Raw genomic sequence first — 23,010 nt, 5'->3', positions numbered from 1 at the left:
CGTGGTGCCAGAGCCTGCTGTTGTGTTGCTTACAGTGCCCTCCAGTGGTGAAAGGTGGAAGTGTCACTCAACATAAAATAATCAATGTGCTGCCATGATCCATCCTCTGTGTACTAAAACACCTCTCTGTCTCTATAGTCAGAAACGACAGTCGTTTTATTCAGTTCAACCCCCACAGAAAAAGGAAGAAAGGAATAACTGTGTGAGTCAATCTGAACCCCTCAACATTGTCAAGCTACTCGAGCTGCAATACAGGTGACTGAGAACAATAGAGTACAATATATGTTGTTGTTGTTTTGGGTGTGAATGAATGTGTTAGATTCAATCTATCTCCGTGTTGTCTGTGTTCTTCATCCACTGATGGGGAGACATGGATCCTGGCTTGTCTTCTACCCCAACTCCTATGGTCACAGTTGGCATGACGACACAAACCGGTCTGGTTAAGAAAACACCTGCGTCACTACTAAAGTGGACAGCTACCTGGTATAAAACACACCTGTGTCACTACTAAAGTGGACAGCTACCTGGTATAAAACACACCTGTGTCACTACTAAAGTGGACAGCTACCTGGTATAAAACACACCTGTGTCACTACTAAAGTGGACAGCTACCTGGTATAAAACACACCTGTGTCACTACTAAAGTGGACAGCTACCTGGTATAAAACACACCTGTGTCACTACTAAAGTGGACAGCTAGCTGGTATAAAACACACCTGTGTCACTACTAAAGTGGACAGCTAGCTGGTATAAAACACACCTGTGTCACTACTAAAGTGGACAGCTAGCTGGTATAAAACACACCTGTGTCACTACTAAAGTGGACAGCTAGCTGGTATAAAACACACCTGTGTCACTACTAAAGTGGACAGCTACCTGGTATAAAACACACCTGTGTCACTACTAAAGTGGACAGCTACCTGGTATAAAACACACCTGTGTCACTACTAAAGTGGACAGCTACCTGGTATAAAACACACCTGTGTCACTACTAAAGTGGACAGCTACCTGGTATAAAACACACCAGTGTCACTACTAAAGTGGACAGCTACCTGGTATAAAACACACCTGTGTCACTACTAAAGTGGACAGCTACCTGGTATAAAACACACCTGTGTCACTACTAAAGTGGACAGCTACCTGGTATAAAACACACCTGTGTCACTACTAAAGTGGACAGCTACCTGGTATAAAACACACCTGTGTCACTACTAAAGTGGACAGCTACCTGGTATAAAACACACCTGTGTCACTACTAAAGTGGACAGCTACCTGGTATAAAACACACCTGTGTCACTACTAAAGTGGACAGCTACCTGGTATAAAACACACCTGTGTCACTACTAAAGTGGACAGCTACCTGGTATAAAACACACCTGTGTCACTACTAAAGTGGACAGCTACCTGGTATAAAACACACCTGTGTCACTACTAAAGTGGACAGCTACCTGGTATAAAACACACCTGTGTCACTACTAAAGTGGACAGCTACCTGGTATAAAACACACCTGTGTCACTACTAAAGTGGACAGCTACCTGGTATAAAACACACCTGTGTCACTACTAAAGTGGACAGCTACCTGGTATAAAACACACCTGTGTCACTACTAAAGTGGACAGCTACCTGGTATAAAACACACCTGTGTCACTACTAAAGTGGACAGCTACCTGGTATAAAACACACCTGTGTCACTACTAAAGTGGACAGCTACCTGGTATAAAACACACCTGTGTCACTACTAAAGTGGACAGCTAGCTGGTATAAAACACACCTGTGTCACTACTAAAGTGGACAGCTACCTGGTATAAAACACACCTGTGTCACTACTAAAGTGGACAGCTACCTGGTATAAAACACACCTGTGTCACTACTAAAGTGGACAGCTACCTGGTATAAAACACACCTGTGTCACTACTAAAGTGGACAGCTAGCTGGTATAAAACACACCTGTGTCACTACTAAAGTGGACAGCTACCTGGTATAAAACACACCTGTGTCACTACTAAAGTGGACAGCTACCTGGTATAAAACACACCTGTGTCACTACTAAAGTGGACAGCTACCTGGTATAAAACACACCTGTGTCACTACTAAAGTGGACAGCTACCTGGTATAAAACACACCTGTGTCACTACTAAAGTGGACAGCTAGCTGGTATAAAACACACCTGTGTCACTACTAAAGTGGACAGCTAGCTGGTATAAAACACACCTGTGTCACTACTAAAGTGGACAGCTACCTGGTATAAAACACACCTGTGTCACTACTAAAGTGGACAGCTACCTGGTATAAAACACACCTGTGTCACTACTAAAGTGGACAGCTAGCTGGTATAAAACACACCTGTGTCACTACTAAAGTGGACAGCTAGCTGGTATAAAACACACCTGTGTCACTACTAAAGTGGACAGCTAGCTGGTATAAAACACACCTGTGTCACTACTAAAGTGGACAGCTAGCTGGTATAAAACACACCTGTGTCACTACTAAAGTGGACAGCTAGCTGGTATAAAACACACCTGTGTCACTACTAAAGTGGACAGCTAGCTGGTATAAAACACACCTGTGTCACTACTAAAGTGGACAGCTAGCTGGTATAAAACACACCTGTGTCACTACTAAAGTGGACAGCTACCTGGTATAAAACACACCTGTGTCACTACTAAAGTGGACAGCTACCTGGTATAAAACACACCTGTGTCACTACTAAAGTGGACAGCTACCTGGTATAAAACACACCTGTGTCACTACTAAAGTGGACAGCTACCTGGTATAAAACACACCAGTGTCACTACTAAAGTGGACAGCTACCTGGTATAAAACACACCTGTGTCACTACTAAAGTGGACAGCTACCTGGTATAAAACACACCTGTGTCACTACTAAAGTGGACAGCTACCTGGTATAAAACACACCTGTGTCACTACTAAAGTGGACAGCTACCTGGTATAAAACACACCTGTGTCACTACTAAAGTGGACAGCTAGCTGGTATAAAACACACGTACTTCAACGTGTGGAGTTTGTTTTGAAGCTGTTGCTATGCTGTGGTATGATAATAAAGGACAGGTCTTTCCACCTCCGTAGAGACACTGTTACATAAGACAGAGACACCAGGGAGGGAAACACTTAGTCATCACTCAGGTGTGTGTGTCCATTTTGCTGTGTGTGTGTGTGTGTGTGTGAGATGGGTATTGCTAAATAACTGTTGGGGTGGGGGTTCTCTGACCTCTGTTGGGGTGGGGGGGTCTCTGACCTCTGATGGGGTGAGGGGGTCTCTGACCTCTGATGGGGTGAGGGGGTCTCTGACCTCTGTTGGGGTGGGGGGGGTCTCTGACCTCTGTTTGGGTGAGGGGGTCTATGACCTCTGTTTGGGTGAGGGGGTCTCTGACCTCTGTTTGGGTGAGGGGGTCTCTGACCTCTGTTTGGGTGAGGGGTCTCTGACCTCTGTTTGGGTGAGGGGGTCTCTGACCTCTGTTGGGGTGGGGGGGTCTCTGACCTCTGTTGGGGTGGGGGGGTCTCTGACCTCTGTTGGGGTGGGGGGGTCTCTGACCTCTGTTGGGGTGGGGGGGGGGTCTCTGACCTCTGTTGGGGTGGGGGGGGTCTCTGACCTCTGTTGGGGTGGGGGGGGTCTCTGACCTCTGTTGGGGTGGGGGGGGTCTCTGACCTCTTTTGGGGTGGGGGGGAGTCTCTGACCTCTGTTTGGGTGGGGGTGTCTCTCTGACCTCTGTTTGGGTGGGGGGGTCTCTGACCTCTGTTGGGGTGAGGGGGTCTCTGACCTCTGTTGGGGTGAGGGGGTCTCTGACCTCTGTTGGGGTGAGGGGGTCTCTGACCTCTGTTGGGGTGAGGGGGTCTCTGACCTCTGTTTGGGTGAGGGGGTCTCTGACCTCTGTTGGGGTGAGGGGGTCTCTGACCTCTGTTGGGGTGGGGGGGTCTCTGACCTCTGTTGGGGTGAGGGGGTCTCTGACCTCTGTTGGGGTGAGGGAGTCTCCAGAAGCCCACGTGTTCAGTCAGCATGTAGCCTGAGCTAGAGAGTTCCAGAACTATGAAGTGGGTTCTAGAATGTTTACAACAATCAAATCAAATCAATCAAACAATGGTGAAGTATCTCCTTCTGAGATGGAGACTGTCTGTCACTCTGTCTGTCACTCTGTCTGTCACTCTGTCTGTCACTCTGTCTCCCTCGTCTGTCTGTCTCCCTCGTCTGTCTGTCACTCTGTCTGTCACTCTGTCTGTCACTCTGTCTGTCACTCTGTCTGTCACTCTGTCTCCCTCGTCTGTCTGTCACTCTGTCTCCCTCGTCTGTCTGTCACTCTGTCTGTCACTCTGTCTCCCTCGTCTGTCTGTCTCCCTCGTCTGTCTGTCTCCCTCGTCTGTCTGTCTCCCTCGTCTGTCTGTCTCCCTCGTCTGTCTGTCACTCTGTCTGTCACTCTGTCTGTCACTCTGTCTCCCTCGTCTGTCTGTCTCCCTCGTCTGTCTGTCTCCCTCGTCTGTCTGTCTGTCTGTCTGTCTGTCTGTCTGTCTGAATGGATCTAGGGAGGCGTGTCTTGGTTCTGTTGTAAGAATCGTCCAACCCACCTCATCCCTTCCCTTACTGTACCAGTGACTGACGAAGAACATTAGTCCATATTGAAATGAGATGTTATTTCTAGATTTTATTGCCATAGTTTTGTACTCTGTTGTACTCACAAACTATCACGTAGGGCAGAGGGGTTGGAGTTTTGAGTTCCGTGTTCTCGTGCACACAGACAAACAGTCGCGCTCACACACACACACACACTTCTGTTCTGTTGTTCCTTCTGTTCTGTTGTTCCTTCTGTTCTGTTCTGTTGTTCCTTCTGTTCTGTTGTTTCTTCTGTTCTGTTCTGTTGTTGCTTCTGTTCTGTTGTTCCTTCTGTTCTGTTCTGTTCTGTTGTTCCTTCTGTTCTGTTGTTCCTTCTGTTCTGTTGTTCCTTCTGTTCGTTCTGTTTTGTTCTGTTGTTCCTTATGTTCTGTTCTGTTTTGTCCTTCTGTTCTGTTGTTCCTTCTGTTCTGTTCTGTTATGTTGTTCCTTCTGTTCTGTTGTTCCTTCTGTTCTGTTGTTCCTTCTGTTCGTTCTGTTTTGTTCCTTATGTTCTGTTGTTCCTTATGTTCTGTTCTGTTCCTTATGTTGGGTTCGGTTGTTTCTTCTGTTCGACTGTTCCTTCTATTCTGTCAAGACATTTATAAAACAAGACCAATAAATTCTGGGAGTGTGAATGTAACATCATGTTTTTTAATTATATCTTTAGTCTCCAAATGTTTTTTAAAAAGGGATCTTTGCAGACTGTTTTGTACAAATGATTGTTGCGACTGAATTGTATCAAATGTGTATGAAAACCACTCCTGTGTGTATGTTATCTAAATGTACTTTATTTCTCTCTGATTACATCCCAAATGGCACCCTATCCCCTATCTAGTGCACTACAATGTTAAAAGTAGTGCACTAGATAGGGAATAGGGTGCCATTTTGGTACGTGTCCTTATTGTTGCTGGTACTGTAGTATTGCAGTGGCTTAAGTAGGGGTTTATGTGGGGGACAGTATTCTGTTGGAAACATGGGCCCTAGTTAAACAAATTACCACGAAGAACTCAAACCGTTTTGCATTGAATGCACATATAAAAAAAAATGACATGGTTATTAATGAACAAAGTTTATATCCCATGTTTGTAAAATGTAGAGGTGTATAAAATAGCCATTTTCAGTGGTCATCACACGATTAAAGTTTTTTTGAATTAAAAGACTTAATTTGAGCCTCAGTTTTCTGTTGTAGTGTGGGAGGAGAGAGACTGCTTTTGTTTTGCTCCTTGGGTAGATGTGTGTGTGTGTGTGTGTGTACTGGTCCAACAGATGTATTTATCTGCCAATAGATTAAAGGCATCCAGAAGTGTTTCACTTTCCTTTGTTAATTAAGCGAGAGCTCTATTTTCTATTTCGAGTGACTGTTCTGTTGTTTTGCGTCTGGAGTCCGCCTCCTCCTCTCTCCTCCCTCTACTTCTCTCTCTCTCTCCTCTTTCTCTCTCTCCTTCTCTCACTCCTTCTCTCTCTTCCTCTCCTCTCTCTCGCCTCTTTCTCTCTCTCCTTCTCCCTTTCCTTCTCTCTCTCCTTCTCTCTCCTTCTCCCTCTCCCTCTCCTTCTCCCTCTCCTTCTCTCTCTCCCCTCTCTCTCCTCTCTCCTCTCTCTACTTCTCTCTCTACTTCTCCCTCTACTTCTCCCTCGCTCTCCTTCTCTCTCTCCTTCTCTCCTCTTTCTCTCTATACACTCACACCCAGCTCAGTTTCATGAGTATCTGTTTGGCTGGCTGCTAGATAATTGCAGTTTGCAGTGAGTAATCAGAGCAACAAAGAGGAGACAAGAGGGAGGGGAGAGAGAGAGAGGAAGGGAGAGGATAGAGAGAGAGGGTGGAGGGATGAGAGGGAGGGACGGGAGGGGATAGAGAAAGGGGGTGGAGGGATGAGAGGGAGGGACGGGAGGGGATAGAGAAAGGGGGTGGAGGGATGAGAGAGAGGGGGTGCAGGGATGAGAGGGAGGGGATAGAGAGAGGGGGTGGAGGGACGGGAGAGGAGAGAGGAAGGGAGGGGATAGAGAGGGGGTGGAGGGATGAGAGGGAGGGAGGGGATAGAGGGACTGGAGAGGAGAGGAGGGCGGGTGATATGAGGAAAGGATAGGGGGGAGAGGGACTGGAGATGAGGGGAGTTGAAGGTATAGAGGGATGGAAGGGGAGAGGAGAGGGACTGCAGAGGAGAGGAGGGGGGGTGATATGAGAAGAGGAAAGGATAGGGGGGAGAGGGACTGGAGATGAGGGGAGTTGAAGGTATAGAGGGACGGAAGGGGAGAGGAGAGGGACTGCAGAGGAGAGGAGGGGGGGTGATATGAGAAGAGGAAAGGATAGGGGGAGAGGGACTGCAGAGGAGAGGAGGGGGGGTGATATGAGAAGAGGAAAGGATAGGGGGGAGAGGGACTGGAGAGGAGAGGAGGGGGGGTGATATGAGAAGAGGAAAGGATAGGGGGGAGAGGGACTGCAGAGGAAAGGAGGGGGGGTGATATGAGAAGAGGAAAGGATAGGGGGAGAGGGACTGCAGAGGAGAGGAGGGGGGGTGATATGAGAAGAGGAAAGGATAGGGGGGAGAGGGACTGGAGAGGAGAGGAGGGGGGGTGATATGAGAAGAGGAAAGGATAGGGGGGAGAGGGACTGCAGAGGAGAGGAGGGGGGGTGATATGAGAAGAGGAAAGGATAGGGGGAGAGGGACTGCAGAGGAGAGGAGGGGGGGTGATATGAGAAGAGGAAAGGATAGGGGGGAGAGGGACTGGAGAGGAGAGGAGGGGGGGTGATATGAGAAGAGGAAAGGATAGGGGGAGAGGGACTGCTGAGGAGGGGGGGGTGATATGAGAAGAGGAAAGGATAGGGGGAGAGGGACTGCAGAGGAGAGGAGGGGGGATGATATGAGAAGAGGAAAGGATAGGGGGGAGAGAGACTGGAGAGGAGAGGAGGGGGGGTGATATGAGAAGAGGAAAGGATAGGGGGGAGAGGGACTGGAGAGGAGAGGAGGGGGGGTGATATGAGAAGAGGAAAGGATAGGGGGGAGAGGGACTGGAGAGGAGAGGAGGGGGGGTGATATGAGAAGAGGAAAGGATAGGGGGGAGAGGGACTGGAGAGGAGAGGAGGGGGGGTGATATGAGAAGAGGAAAGGATAGGGGGGAGAGGGACTGGAGAGGAAAAGGGGGGGTGATATGAGAAGAGGAAAGGATAGGGGGAGAGGGACTGGAGAGGAGAGGAGGGGGGTGATATGAGAAGAGGAGAGGATAGGGGGGAGAGGGACTGGAGAGGAGAGGAGGGGGGGTGATATGAGAAGAGGAAAGGATAGGGGGGAGAGGGACTGGAGAGGAGAGGAGGGGGGGTGATATGAGAAGAGGAAAGGATAGGGGGGAGAGGGACTGCAGAGGAGAGGAGGGGGGGTGATATGAGAAGAGGAAAGGATAGGGGGGAGAGGGACTGCAGAGGAGAGAAGGGGGGGTGATATGAGAAGAGGAAAGGATAGGGGGGAGAGGGACTGCAGAGGAGAGGAGGGGGGGTGATATGAGAAGAGGAAAGGATAGGGGGGAGAGGGACTGGAGAGGAGGGGGGGAGAGGGACTGGAGAGGAAAGGAGGGGGGGTGATATGAGAAGAGGAAAGGATAGGGGGAGAGGGACTGGAGAGGAAAGGAGGGGGGGTGATATGAGAAGAGGAGAGGATAGGGGGGAGAGGGACTGGAGAGGAGAGGAGGGGGGGTGATATGAGAAGAGGAAAGGATAGGAGGAGAGGGACTGGAGAGGAGAGGAGGGGGGGTGATATGAGAAGAGGAAAGGATAGGGGGGAGAGGGACTGGAGATGAGGGGAGTTGAAGGTATAGAGGAAAGGATAGGGGGGAGAGGGACTGGAGAGGAAAGGATAGGGGGGAGAGGGACTGCAGAGGAGGGGGGGAGAGGGACTGGAGAGGAAAGGAGGGGGGGTGATATGAGAAGAGGAAAGGATAGGGGGAGAGGGACTGGAGAGGAAAGGAGGGGGGGTGATATGAGAAGAGGAGAGGATAGGGGGGAGAGGGACTGGAGAGGAGAGGAGGGGGGGTGATATGAGAAGAGGAAAGGATAGGAGGAGAGGGACTGGAGAGGAGAGGAGGGGGGGTGATATGAGAAGAGGAAAGGATAGGGGGGAGAGGGACTGGAGATGAGGGGAGTTGAAGGTATAGAGGAAAGGATAGGGGGGAGAGGGACTGGAGAGGAAAGGATAGGGGGGAGAGGGACTGCAGAGGAGAGGAGGGGGGGTGATATGAGAAGAGGAAAGGATAGGGGGGAGAGGGACTGGAGAGGAGGGGAGTTGAAGGTATAGAGGAAAGGATAGGAGATAGAGGGACTGGAGACTGGCCCCGCCCTGCACTGCCCTTATGTTCCCCTTCACAATGTATTCCTGACTATCAACCTCCCCATATGGCCTTGCCAGGAAGGACCGTAAATTCAATATTGCCACAACCGATGTACAGATGACGATACAACACTCTCTGGACAATTGTTACAGTACTTGTAATGACTTGCCGTCAATCTGTTCATTTTAGCTTGATCAGCTAGTGAGGACTGTAGAGCCTCTACACCACATCATCCCCCATCTTGGATCGGTTTCCCCAGCAACTATCTGAAATCCACCTGGTGGAGCGATGTTTTTAGAATGATTAAGATGTTTGGCGGCAAAATTAATATGCGTCACAAACGCAAACATTTCTTTCATTTTTACTGGTGATCAGCAGTCAAGAAAGCTTAGAATATATATTTTTTTTTAAATTTGCTACGAAACTTATTTTTTAAATAAATGACTGCAGGAAGAGTAGGCGACCTAACCTCCTTAACTCTTGGTCCTTGAGGTGAGGCTTGTGTTCCTCCTCAGCACTAACAGGGCCAGCCGGGATCAGTAGTCTGTGATGGTGGGTTGAGCTGTGATCAGATGAGGTGTATCAGCACCAAACTCACACCTACTGGGTTCTTCACTGATGGCTATAGGGGTTCTTCACTGATGGTTATAGGGGTTCTTCACTGATGGCTATAGGGGTTCTTCACTGATGGTTATAGGGGTTCTTCACTGATGGCTATAGGGGTTCTTCACTGATGGTTATAGGGGTTCTTCACTGATGGCTATAGGGGTTCTTCACTGATGGCTATAGGGGTTCTTCACTGATGGTTATAGGGGTTCTTCACTGATGGCTATAGGGGTTCTTCACTTATGGTTATAGGGGTTCTTCACTGATGGCTATAGGGGTTCTTCACTGATGGTTATAGGGGTTCTTCACTGATGGTTATAGGGGTTCTTCACTGATGGCTATAGGGGTTCTTCACTTATGGCTATAGGGGTTCTTCACTGATGGCTATAGGGGTTCTTCACTGATGGTTATAGGGGTTCTTCACTGATGGCTATAGGGGTTCTTCACTGATGGTTATAGGGGTTCTTCACTGATGGTTATAGGGGTTCTTCACTGATGGCTATAGGGGTTCTTCACTGATGCCTATAGGGGTTCTTCACTGATGGCTATAGGGGTTCTTCACTGATGGTTATAGGGGTTCTTCACTGATGGCTATAGGGGTTCTTCACTGATGGCTATCGGGTTGCAGGTTTGTGTTCCACCCCAGCAATAACACACTGGTTTCTACCAATCAGGGGCTTAGTGTATTTTCTGCCTGTGTGTCTACACGGTGTGTGTGTCTACACGGTGTGTGTGTGTGTTTATACGGTGTGTGTTTATACAGTGTGTGTCTGCACGGTGTGTGTGTGTCTACACAGTGTGTGTGTGTTTATACAGTGTGTGTCTGCACGGTGTGTGTGTGTGTGTCTACACAGTGTGTGTGTTTATACAGTGTGTGTGTGCGTGTGTGTCTACATGTGTGTGTGTGTGTGTGTTTATACTGTGTGTGTGTGTGTGTGTGTCTACACAGTGTGTGTGTGTGTTTATACGGTGTGTGTGTGTGTGTGTGTGTGTGAGTGTGTGTGTCTACACGGTGTGTGTGTGTTTATACGGTGTGTGTGTGTGTGTGTGTGTGTTTATACGGTGTGTGTGTGTGTGTGTGTCTACCACATGGATAAGTGGTCCATTAGTGCATGTGAGGAAATGGAGCAGACAGGCCTGTTTGGAGACATGCAGCACTAAAGAGTAACAACACGTGTGTAACTGAACACCGATCTGTTCATCCAGAGTAGTCCATTAGTTTGAGTCTTGTTGTCTTCATGGTTCGTTTCTGAGTTAAAGTGCATGTATTGACTCGTGTGGTTATTGACGACCATTTTTCCCATCAATTTGCTGAAACGACGACAGAGAGGAGACTGAGCAGCGCCCCGATGCCTCAGTAAAGGACCTCCATGATATTATAGAACACTGAGTGGACAAAACATTAGTTACTATAGAAACATTGAGAGCACCTTCCTAATGTTGAGTTGCACCCCTTTTCTGCCCTCAGAACTGTCTTTAATTCGTCGGGGCATCGACTCTACAAGATGACTCCATGTTGACTCCAATTACTTCCCACAGTTGGGTCAAGTTGCCTGGATGTGCTTTGGGTGGTGCACCTCCCCTTCATCTACTTAAAAATCCTTCTTGAACCAGTCTCCTCCCCTTCATCTACTTAAAAATCCTTCTTGAACCCGTCTCCTCCCCTTCATCTACTTTAAAAATCCTTCTTGAACCCGTCTCCTCCCCTTCATCTACTTAAAAATCCTTCTTGAACCCGTCTCCTCCCCTTCATCTACTTAAAAATCCTTCTTGAACCCGTCTCCTCCCCTTCATCTACTTTAAAAATCCTTCTTGAACCCGTCTCCTCCCCTTCATCTACTTAAAAATCCTTCTTTAACCCTGTCTCCTCCCCTTCATCTAATTTAAAAATCCTTCTTGAACCCGTCTCCTCCCCTTCATCTACTTAAAAATCCTTCTTGAACCAGTCTCCTCCCCTTCATCTACTTTAAAATCCTTCTTGAACCCTGTCTCCTCCCCTTCATCTACTTTAAAATCCTTCTTGAACCCGTCTCCTCCCCTTCATCTACTTTAAAAATCCTTCTTGAACCCGTCTCCTCCCCTTCATCTACTTTAAAATCCTTCTTTAACCCTGTCTCCTCCCCTTCATCTACTTTAAAAATCCTTCTTGAACCCGTCTCCTCCCCTTCATCTACTTTAAAAATCCTTCTTTAACCCTGTCTCCTCCCCTTCATCTACGCTGATTGAAGTGGATTTAATGAGTGACATCATCAAGGGATCATAGCTTTTACCTGGATTCACCTGGTCAGTCTATGTTTTATCTGTCTGTCATGGATGGGTTTTCTTTTTACAATCAGTGTACATTGATACTTTGTTATATTAAGGACCATTTGCAATAGAACAGTGAGCGTAATGCGTTGTTGTTGTTGGGACAGCAGTCCAACTGTGTTAGAACCAATGTTTTGTGCCTGGAGACGATTGTGTAATTTTCACACACAGGTACACATATACATACACACACACTGGTACACATATACACACATAGGTACACATATACACACACAGGTACACATATACACACACTGGTACACATATACACACACTGGTACACATATACACACACTGGTACACATATACACACACTGGTACACATATACACACACTGGTACACATATACACACACTGGTACACATATACACACACTGGTACACATATACACACACTGGTACACATATACACACACTGGTACACACACACACAGGTACACACACACAGGTACACACACACAGGTACACATATACACACACACACACACACACAGGTACACACACACACACACAGGTACACACACACACGTACACACATACACACACACACACACACAGGTACACGTACACATATACACACACACACACACAGCTGTTTCTCTGCCCCTTGTTCCACCCCTCCAGTTTCCTCTGACAGTCCAGCCTTGCATCATCTCTCTCATCGCTCTATCTAATGAAAACTACTCACCAGACAAACTTTATCTCTAGCACCTCTGGGTGTGTGGTAGGGCAGCACCTCTGGGTGTGTGGTAGGGCAGCACCTCTGGGTGTGTGGTAGGGCAGCACCTCTGGGTGTGTGGTAGGGCAGCACCTCTGGGTGTGTGGTAGGGCAGCACCTCTGGGTGTGTGGTAGGGCAGCACCTCTGGGTGTGTGGTAGGGCAGCACCTCTGGGTGTGTGGTAGGGCAGCACCTCTGGGTGTGTGGCAGGGCAGCACCTCTGGGTGTGTAGCAGGGCAGCACCTCTGTGTGTGGCAGGACAGCAGGACAGCAGGGTAGCTCCTCTGGCTGTACAGTAACATGCTATAGATGAGGTCAGAGCTCAGTGTCTGTACAGCAACATGCTATAGATGAGGTCAGAGCTCATTTAAGAGGACTCTTATGTATTTTGAAAGATGAGACGTTGAGGATTATAATAAATACCGCTTTGATGTCATACAAGCCAATTGTGGATTTTACATTTCCAAATAATAAAACAGTTACAGTGTACAGGGTCCTCAGATCCTCAAAAAGTTCTACAGCTGCACCATTGAGAGCATCCTGACGGGTTGCATCACCGCCTGGTACGGCAACTGCTCGGCCTCCGTCCGCAAGGCGCTACAGAGGGTAGTGAGAACGGCCCAGTACATCACCGGGGTAAAGCTGCCTGCCATCCAGGACCTCTACACCAGGCGGTGTCAGAGGAAGGCCCTAAACATTGTCGAAGACTCCAGCCACCCCAGTCATAGACTGTTCTCTCTGCTACCGCACTGCAAGAGGTACCGGAGCGCCAAGTCTAGGTCCAAGTGGCTTCTAAACAGCTTCTACCCCCATGACATAAGACTCCTGAACATCTAATCAAATGGCTTCCCAGACCCCCTTTACACTGCTGCTACTCTCTGTTGTTATCATCTATACATAGTAACTTTAATAACGCTACCTACATGTACATATTACCTCAATTACCTCATCTAACCGGTGCCCCTGCACATTGACTCGGTACCAGTACCCCCTGTACACAGCCTCCACATTGACTCTGTACCGTAACACCCTGTATATAGCCTCCACATTGACTCTGTACCGGTACCCCCCTGTACATAGCCTCCACATTGACTCTGTACCGTAACACCCTGTTTATAGCCTCCACATTGACTCTGTACCGTAACACCCTGTGTATAGCCTCCACATTGACTCTGTACCGGTACCCCCCTGTACATAGCCTCCACATTGACTCTGTACCGTAACACCCTGTATATAGCCTCCACATTGACTCTGTACCGTAACACCCTGTATATAGCCTCCACATTGACTCTGTACCGTAACACCCTGTATATAGCCTCCACATTGACTCTGTACCGGTACCCCCTGTATATAGCCTTCACATTGACTCTGTACCGGTACCCCCTGTATATAGCCTCCACATTGACTCTGTACCGGTCGGTGCCCCCTGTATATAGCCTCCACATTGACTCTGTACCGGTACACCCTGTGTATATAGCCTCCATATTGACTCTGTACCGAAACACCCTGTATATAGCCTCCACATTGACTCTGTACCGGTACCCCCCTGTACATAGCCTCCACATTGACTCTGTACCGTAACACCCTGTATATATAGCCTCCACATTGACTCTGTACCGTAACACCCTGTATATAGCCTCCACATTGACTCTGTACCGGTACCCCCTGTATATAGCCTCCACATTGACTCTGTACCGTAATACCCTGTATATAGCCTCCACATTGACTCTGTACCGTAACACCCTGTATATAGCCTCCACATTGACTCTGTACCGGTACCCCCTGTATATAGTCTCCACATTGTCTCTGTACTGGTACCCCCTGTATATAGCCTCCACATTGACTCTGCACCGGTACCCCTTGTATATAGCCTCCACATTGACTCTGTACTGGTACCCCCTGTATATAGCCTCCACATTGACTCTGTACCAGTACACCCTGTATATAGCCTCCACATTGACTCTGTACCGGTACACCCTGTATATAGCCTCCACATTGACTCTGTACCGGTACCCCCTGTATATAGCCTCCACATTGACTCTGTACCGGTACCCCCTGTATATAGCCTCCACATTGACTCTGTACCGGTACCCCCTGTATATAGCCTCCACATTGACTCTGTACCAGTACACCCTGTATATAGCCTCCACATTGACTCTGTACCAGTACACCCTGTATATAGCCTCCACATTGACTCTGTACCGTAACACCCTGTATATAGCCTCCACATTGACTCTGTACCGGTACCCCCTGTATATAGCCTCCACATTGACTCTGTACCGTAATACCCTGTATATAGTCTCCACATTGACTCTGTACCGTAATACCCTGTATATAGCCTCCACATTGACTCTGTACCGGTACCCCCTGTATATAGCCTCCACATGGACTCTGTACCGTAACACCCTGTATATAGCCTCATATTTGTATTTTCTGCTTTGTTAAGGGCTCGTAAGTCATCGAGGGCATGTTTACTGTACAGCATTTCACTGTAAGGTGTAGACCAAAGGTGGATGCCCTTTGAATCAGATATTGACCAAAATGTAAATTAATACTACATATACACATGGTAGGACTACTGTTCAACTATAATGGTACATGGTAGGACTACTGTTCTAACTATAATGGTACATGGTAGGACTACTGTTCTAACTATAATGGTACATGGTAGGACTACTGTTCTAACTATAATGGTACATGGAAGGACTACTGTTATAACTATAATGGTACATGGTAGGACTACTGTTCTAACTATAATGGTACATGGTAGGACTACTGTTCTAACTATAATGGTACATGGTAGGACTACTGTTATAACTATAATGGTACATGGTAGGACTACTGTTCAACTATAATGGTACATGGTAGGACTAGTGTTCAACTATAATGGTACATGGTAGGACTACTGTTAGAACTATAATGGTACATGGTAGGACTACTGTTATAACTATAATGGTACATGGTGGGACTACTGTTCAACTATAATGGTACATGGTAGGACTACTGTTATAACTATAATGGTACATGGTAGGACTACTGTTATAACTATAATGGACATGGTAGGACTACTGTTAGAACTATAATGGTACATGGTAGGACTACTGTTATAACTATAATGGTACATGGTAGGACTACTGTTATAACTATAATGGTACATGGTAGGACTACTGTTATAACTATAATGGTACATGGTAGGACTACTGTTATAACTACACTGCTCAAAAAAATAAAGGGAACACTAAAATAACACATCCTAGATCTGAATGAATGAAATATTCTTATTAAATACTTTTTTCTTTACATAGTTGAATGTGCTGACAACAAAATCACAAAAATGATCAATGGAGATCAAATTTATCAACCCATGGAGGTCTGGATTTGGAGTCACACTCAAACTTAAAGTGGAAAACCACACTACAGGCTGATCCAGGCTGGTCCAACTTTGATGTAATGTCCTTAAAACAATGAGGCTCAGTAGTGTGTGCGGCCTCCACGTGCCTGTATGACCTCCCTACAACGCCCAGGCATGCTCCTGATGAGGTGGCGGATGGTCTCCTGAGGGATCTCCTCCCAGACCTGGACTAAATCCGCCAACTCCTGGACAGTCTGTGGTGCTACGTGGCGTTGGTGGATGGAGCAAGACATGATGTCCCAGATGTGCTCAATTGGATTCAGGTCTGTGGAACGGGCGGGCCAGTCCATAGCATCCATGTCTTGCTCTTGCAGGAACTGCTGACACACTCCAGCCACATGAGGTCTAGCAGTAGGAGGAACCCAGGGCCAACCGCACCAGCATATGGTCTCACAAAGGGTCTGAGGATCTCATCTCGGTACCTAATGGCAGTCAGGCTACCTCTGGCGAGCACATGGAGGGCTGTGCGTCCCCCCAAAGATATGCCACCCCACACCATGACTGACCCACCGCCAAACCGGTCATGCTGGAGGATGTTGCAGGCAGCAGAACGTTCTCCACGGCGTCTCCAGACTCTGTCATGTCTGTCACGTGCTCAGTGTGAACCTGCTTTCATCTGTGAAGAGCACAGGGCGCCAGTGGCGAATTTGCCAATCTTGGTGTTCTCTGGAAAATGCCAACCGTCCTGCACGGTGTTGGGCTGTAAGCACAACCCCCACCTGTGGACGTCGTTCCCTCATACCACCCTCATGGAGTCTGTATCTGACCTTTTGAGCAGACACATGCACATTTGTGGCTTGCTGGAGGTCATTTTGCAGGGCTCTGGCAGTGCTCCTCCTGCTCCTCCTTGCACAAAGGCAGAGGTAGCGGTCCTGCTGCTGGGTTGTTGCCCTCCTACGGCCTCCTCCACGTCTCCTGATGTACTGGCCTGGTAGCGCCTCCATGCTCTGGACACTACGCTGACAGACACAGCAAATCTTCTTGCCACAGCTCGCATTGATGTGCCATCCTGGATGAGCTGCACTACCTGAGCCACTTGTGTGGGTTGTAGACTCCGTCTCATGCTACCACTAGAGTGAAAGCACCGCCAGCATTCAAAAGTGACCAAAACATCAGCCAGGAAGTATAGGAACTGAGAAGTGGTCTTTGGTCACCACCTGCAGAACCACTCCTTTATTGGGGGTGTCTTGCTAATTGCCTATAATTTCCACCTGTTGTCTATTCCATTTGCACAACAGCATGTGAAATGTATTGTCAATCAGTGTTGCTTCCTAAGTGGACAGTTTGATTTCACAGTGTGATTGACTTGGAGTTACATTGTGTTGTTTAAGTGTTCCCTTTATTTTTTTGAGCAGTGTATATGGATGAGCGATGGCTGAGTGGCATAGGCAAGGTGCAATAGATGGTATAAAATGCAGTATTTACAGCCTTAGCCAAATATAATATAGAACATTTGTGGGCAGAACTGAAAAAGCATGTGTGAGCAAGGAGGCCTACAAACTTGACTCAGTTACACCAGCTCTGTCAGGAGGAATGGGCCAAAATTCACCCAACTTATTGTGGGAAGCTTGTGGAAGGCTACCCGAAACGTTTGACCCAAGTTAAAGAGTTTAAAGGCAATGCTACCAAATACTAATTGAGTGTATGTAAACTTCTGACCCACTGAGAATGTGATGAAAGAAATGAAAGCTGAAATAAATCATTATCTCTACTATTATTCTGACATTTCACATTCTTAAAATAAAGTGGTGATCCTAACTGACCTAAGACTCTTTTAGCCATGTAAAGAGGGATCATCTGTTCTTATATTCTGCTAAGATGTTACAATTATGACTATCTATACTTATTTCACTTCTTACCATAATTAGATACTATTTTCAGTCTAAACTTGCTTGTAAAAAGGACGACATAACTATCATTATGTGGTATTGTGTGTAGTTTGATGAGGACATTTTTTTTTATTTAATCAATTTTAGAACAAGGCTGTAACGTAACAAAATGTGTAAAAAGTCAAGGGGTCTGAATACTTTTCAAACTGTATATTTAACCTTTTGTTTTAGGTTATTGTCCTGCTGAAAAGGTGAATTGTTTGGTGCAAAGATGAACCAGGTTTTCCTCAACCATTCTATTTATTTATTTTTATCCTGAAACTCACCAGTCCTTAACAATGACAAGCATACCCATAACATGATGCAGCTATGCTTGAAAATATGGAGAGTAAGGTTTTTATATTGTATTTTCCCCAAACATAACTATTATTCAGGACAAAAAGGGAATTGTTTTTCCCACATTGCCTTGTTTTTCTGAGAAGTATTGAATGCAGTATTGAATGCAGTAGTGTTGAATGCACCGAGCTGTCTGTTTAAACAACTGGCACACAGTTCGGACACCCATGCATATTGTACCCCACAAGACATGCCACCAGAGGTCTCTTCACAGTCCTCAAGTCCAGAACAGACTATGGGAGGCGCACAGTACTACATAGAGTCATGACTTCATGGAACTCTATTCTGATTTAATGAAAACAGATAAGAATGCACACACACACACACACACACACACACACACACACACACACACACACACATAACATACGCACTTTACACATACAGTACCTGTCAAAAGTTTGGACACACCCTCTCATTCAATGTTTTTTTTATTTTTTTATTTTACTATTTTCTACATTGTAGAATAATAGGGAAGACACAAACTATGAAATAACACATATGGAATCATATAGTAACCAAAAAAAGTGTTAATCAAAATATATTTTATAGTTGAGATTCTTCAAAGTAGCCACCCTTTGCCTTGATGACAGCTTTGCACACTCTTTGCACATGATTCTCTCAACCAGCTTCATGAGGAATGCTTTTCCAAACGTCTTGAAGGAGTTCCCACATATGACATCTGAAAAATGCACCAAAGCGATTGCATAAACAAACTGTAAATAGAGGGATGGAGAAGAGGGGGAAGGTGGAATTTTGCATCAGTAACACACCCGAGGAGCCAAAGTCACACCCGAGGAGCCAAAGTCACACCCGAGGAGCCAAAGTCACACCCGAGGAGCCAAAGTCACAGCCAAAGTCACACCCGAGGAGCCAAAGTCACACCCGAGGAGCCAAAGTCACACCCGAGGAGCCAAAGTCACACCCGAGGAGCCAAAGTCTGACTCTTGTCTCGCTGTTTGTTTGCATGTGTGTGTGTCTGTATGACTCGTAGCATGTAATTCCCACAAAGGATTTGGAAAATAAATCAAATTGGGAAAACGAATGAACAAGCTCTTTTAATTCCCTTTTCATTCCAGTCCTGTCATTATTGCTGTGGACAGAGAACATTATGGTAATTTACCTCAACACACTCATCAATCACTTTAGACTTAATGGAGTCGAGATGCACAAATAAACTAATGTTTTTTTTTTTCCTTCCAATGAGCTCTTTGCTGAACAAAACTGATTTAAACCCATCTGGTCCAGTTTATTTTGCCTGGGCTTTCCAATCTCATTATTTATATCTTATAATGTTGTATTATTTTATTGTAATGGTATTCAGCAGTGGAGACTGAGCTGTAATTTAAAAAAAAGGGTATATTTGAATATTGTATTAAGGGGAAATCTGCAAATCTACCCATTGAATATTGAAGAAAATAATGTAGAAATGCATCATGAGCTCAGTTCAACTGTCGTACCAAATCGTAAGCTTGTTTAAATGTAAACAAACACTATAACCTCAAAACATGGTTAAAACTACAATTGTTTTTATTATGGATAGTCAGTCCTTGTATCTGTAGCTCTGTCTATGAATTTGAGAGGGGTTACTTTTCTTCAGACTCATCCCTCAGCTTTATACCAAAACACAGGTGAGTTCACCACTTTATTTGTTTCAATTAAGGATTCAAGCTTTTCTTCTCTCTCTTTCTCCTGCTATCTGTCTCTCTCTCTCTCCTGCTATCTGTCTCTCTCTCTCTCTCTCTCCTGCTATCTCTCTCTCTCTCTCTCTCTCTCCTGCTATCTGCCTCTCTCTCTCTCTCCTGCTATCTGTCTCTCTCTCTCTCTCCTGCTATCTGTCTCTCTCTCTCTCTCCTGCTATCTGTCTCTCTCTCTCTCTCTCCTGCTATCTGTCTCTCTCTCTCCTGCTATCTGTCTCTCTCTCTCTCCTGCTATCTGTCTCTCTCTCTCCTGCTATCTGTCTCTCTCTCTCTCTCCTGCTATCTGTCTCTCTCTCTCTCCTGCTATCTCTCTCTCTCTCCTGCTATCTGTCTCTGGTTCTCTCTCCTGCTCTCTGTCTCTCTCTATATCTCTCCTGCTATCTGTCTCTCTCTCTCTCCTGCTATCTGTCTCTCTCTCTCTCTCCTGCTATCTCTCTCTCTCTCTCTCTCCTGCTATCTCTCTCTCTCTCTCTCCTGCTATCTGCCTCTCTCTCTCTCTCCTGCTATCTGTCTCTCTCTCTCTCTCTCTCCTGCTATATGTCTCTGGTTCTCTCTCCTGCTCTCTGTCTCTCTCTCTCTTTTCCTCTCTCTCTCTGATACAAACACAGATATGTATACACACACACACACACACACACACTCGGTAGCAAACGCGACAATCCTCTCTCTCCGTACCTGACTGCTCCACTCTACACAGATACCACCCACGCCACAGCCCAGCGCACAGAGCTAGAGACAGAACGAGGAGAGAGAGGAGAGAGAGAAACGCTACACAGCAGCTGTTTGTTCCGCGTCTTCTTTTTCTTCTCCCGTTCTCACCATCCTCCCATCCCTCCTTTTGTCTGACTCTCTCTCTCTCGCTCCTCAAGCCAATTATATCATGAACCTGCCGTGTGCTTGTTGCTAAGGGGGGAAGAGAACCAAGAGGAGTGGACCAGCCGATACTTTAAGGTAATGAACACAATATTGAGTTTTTGTCACTGGGGTATGTGAGAGAGAGAATGTGTATGTATGTTTATCAAATAACTACAGCAGTTTTGCCAGGTGACTATGGGAGTTATGTTACTAGTGGGTGTTAGTGTGTGTGGTTTGGTTTTACTGTCCTTGTGGGGACCAGAAGTGCTTGTGGGGACCAGAAGTCCTTGTGGCGACCAGAAGTGCTTGTGGGGACCAGAAGTGCTTGAGGGGACCAGAAGTGCTTGTGGGGACCAGAAGTGCTTGTGGGGACCAGAAGTCCTTGTGGGGACCAGAAGTGCTTGAGGGGACCAGAAGTGCTTGAGGGGACCAGAAGTGCTTGAGGGGACCAGAAGTGCTTGTGGGGACCAGAAGTGCTTGAGGGGACCAGAAGTGCTTGAGGGGACCAGAAGTGCTTGTGGGGACCAGAAGTCCTTGTGGGGACCAGAAGTCCTTGTGGGGACTAGAAGTCCTCGCAAGGATACTAAAACGTGGCGACATTTCCCCACAAGGAAAATCACTTTTATAGGTTTAGGGGTTAGGCTCTGCGTTAGGGTTTGAATTAGGTTTAGGGGTTAGGCTCTGCGTTAGGGTTTGAATTAGGTTTAGGGGTTAGGCTCTGCGTTAGGTTTAGGGGTTAGGCTCTGCGTTAGGGCTTGAATTAGGTTTAGGGGTTAGGGAAAATATAATTTTGAATCGGAATCAATTGTTTGGTCCCCACAAGGATAGTAAACGTCACATTTACAAGGTTAATAAGTCTACAGTATAGAAGTCTACAGTATAGAAGTCTACAGTATAGAAGCTGCTACAGGATATAAGCTGCTACAGTATAGAAGTCTACAGTATAGAAGTCTACTGTATAGAAGCTGCTACAGGATAGAAGGAGCTGCTACAGTATAGAGGTCTACTGTATAGAAGCTGCTACAGGATAGAAGGAGCTGCTACAGTATAGAGGTCTACTGTATAGAAGCTGCTACAGGATAGAAGGAGCTGCTACAGTATAGAAGTCTACGGTATAGAAGTCTACAGAATAGAAGCTGCTACAAGATAGAAGGAGCTGCTACAGTATAGAAGTCTACAGTATAGAAGCTGCTACAGGATAGAAGGAGCTGCTACAGTATAGAAGTCTACAGTATATAAGCTGCTACAGGATAGAAGGAGCTGCTACAGTATAAAGGTCTACTGTATAGAAGCTGCTACAGGATAGAAGTCTACAGTATAGAAGTCTACAGTATAGAAGTCTACAGTATAGAAGTCTACAGTATAGAAGCTGCTACAGGATAGAAGGAGCTGCTACAGTATAGAAGTATACAGTATAGAAGCTGCTACAGGATAGAAGGAGCTGCTACAGTATAGAAGTCTACAGTATAGAAGCTGCTACAGGATAGAAGGAGCTGCTACAGTATAGAAGTCTACAGTATAGAAACTGCTACAGGATAGAAGGAGCTGCTACAGTATAGAAGTCTACAGTATAGAAGCTGCTACAGGATAGAAGGAGCTGCTACAGTATAGAAGTCTACAGTATAGAAGCTGCTACAGGATAGAAGGAGCTGCTACAGTATAGAATTATACAGTATAGAAGCTGCTACAGGATAGAAGGAGCTGCTACAGTATAGAAGTCTACAGAATAGAAGGTGCTACAGGATAGAAGGAGCTGCTACAGTATAGAAGTCTACAGAATAGAAGGTGCTACAGTATAGGGATCTCAGAGCTACAGGACAGTAACAGACCACTGTCTTCACCGTTGCTTTCTAATGTGTTCGGTATTCATGTTGAATCCTGTTGAAGTCCTGGTGCTTCTGAATCCTCTACAGTCATTAATATTAATCATCCCATAGGGGAAGGAATAGGGAAGCTTTCTCTCAGTGGTTTGTTTGTGGAATATGGGGTTTGTCTCTTATCTCTCTCTGTCTCTGTCTCTGTCTGTCTCTGTCTCTCTCTGTCTCTCTCTGTCTCTCTCTCTCTCTGTCTCTCTCTCTCTCTCTCTCTCTGTCTCTCTCTGTCTCTCTCTCTCTCGGTCTCTCTCTCGGTCTCTCTCTCGGTCTCTCTCTCTCTCTCTCCGTCTCTCTCTCTCTCTCTCTCGGTCTCTCTCTCGGTCTCTCTCTCTCTCTCGGTCTCTCTCGGTCTCTCTGTCTCTCTCGGTCTCTCTGTCTGTCTCTCTCTCAGTCT

At 46.5% G+C, this 23,010-nt stretch overlaps 1 protein-coding gene across 1 annotated transcript; it reads right to left on the bottom strand.

Annotated features, from left to right (window-relative positions):
- Positions 1-3,197: 3,197 nt before the first annotated feature.
- Positions 3,198-21,342, bottom strand: LOC139415687 (uncharacterized). Its single transcript, XM_071163806.1, has 3 exons — positions 20,987-21,342; positions 20,563-20,576; positions 3,198-3,970 (listed from the first exon to the last, which is right to left on the bottom strand). Exons 1-3 carry the CDS (start codon positions 21,340-21,342, stop codon positions 3,198-3,200), a joined length of 1,143 nt encoding a protein of 380 aa, XP_071019907.1.
- Between the last annotated feature and the right edge of the window lie 1,668 nt (positions 21,343-23,010).

Source organism: Oncorhynchus clarkii, chromosome 8 (genome assembly GCF_045791955.1).
Source record: "Oncorhynchus clarkii lewisi isolate Uvic-CL-2024 chromosome 8, UVic_Ocla_1.0, whole genome shotgun sequence".
Lineage (NCBI taxonomy): Eukaryota > Metazoa > Chordata > Actinopteri > Salmoniformes > Salmonidae > Oncorhynchus > Oncorhynchus clarkii.
Note: the sequence above shows the minus strand (reverse complement) of the source record. Positions and strands in the feature narration are given on the sequence as shown.

What these genes read in the sequence shown, in the direction of transcription:
- LOC139415687 (XM_071163806.1), bottom strand. Translation starts at nt 21,342, where the DNA reads ATGTCGCCACGTTTTAGTATCCTTGCGAGGACTTCTAGTCCCCACAAG.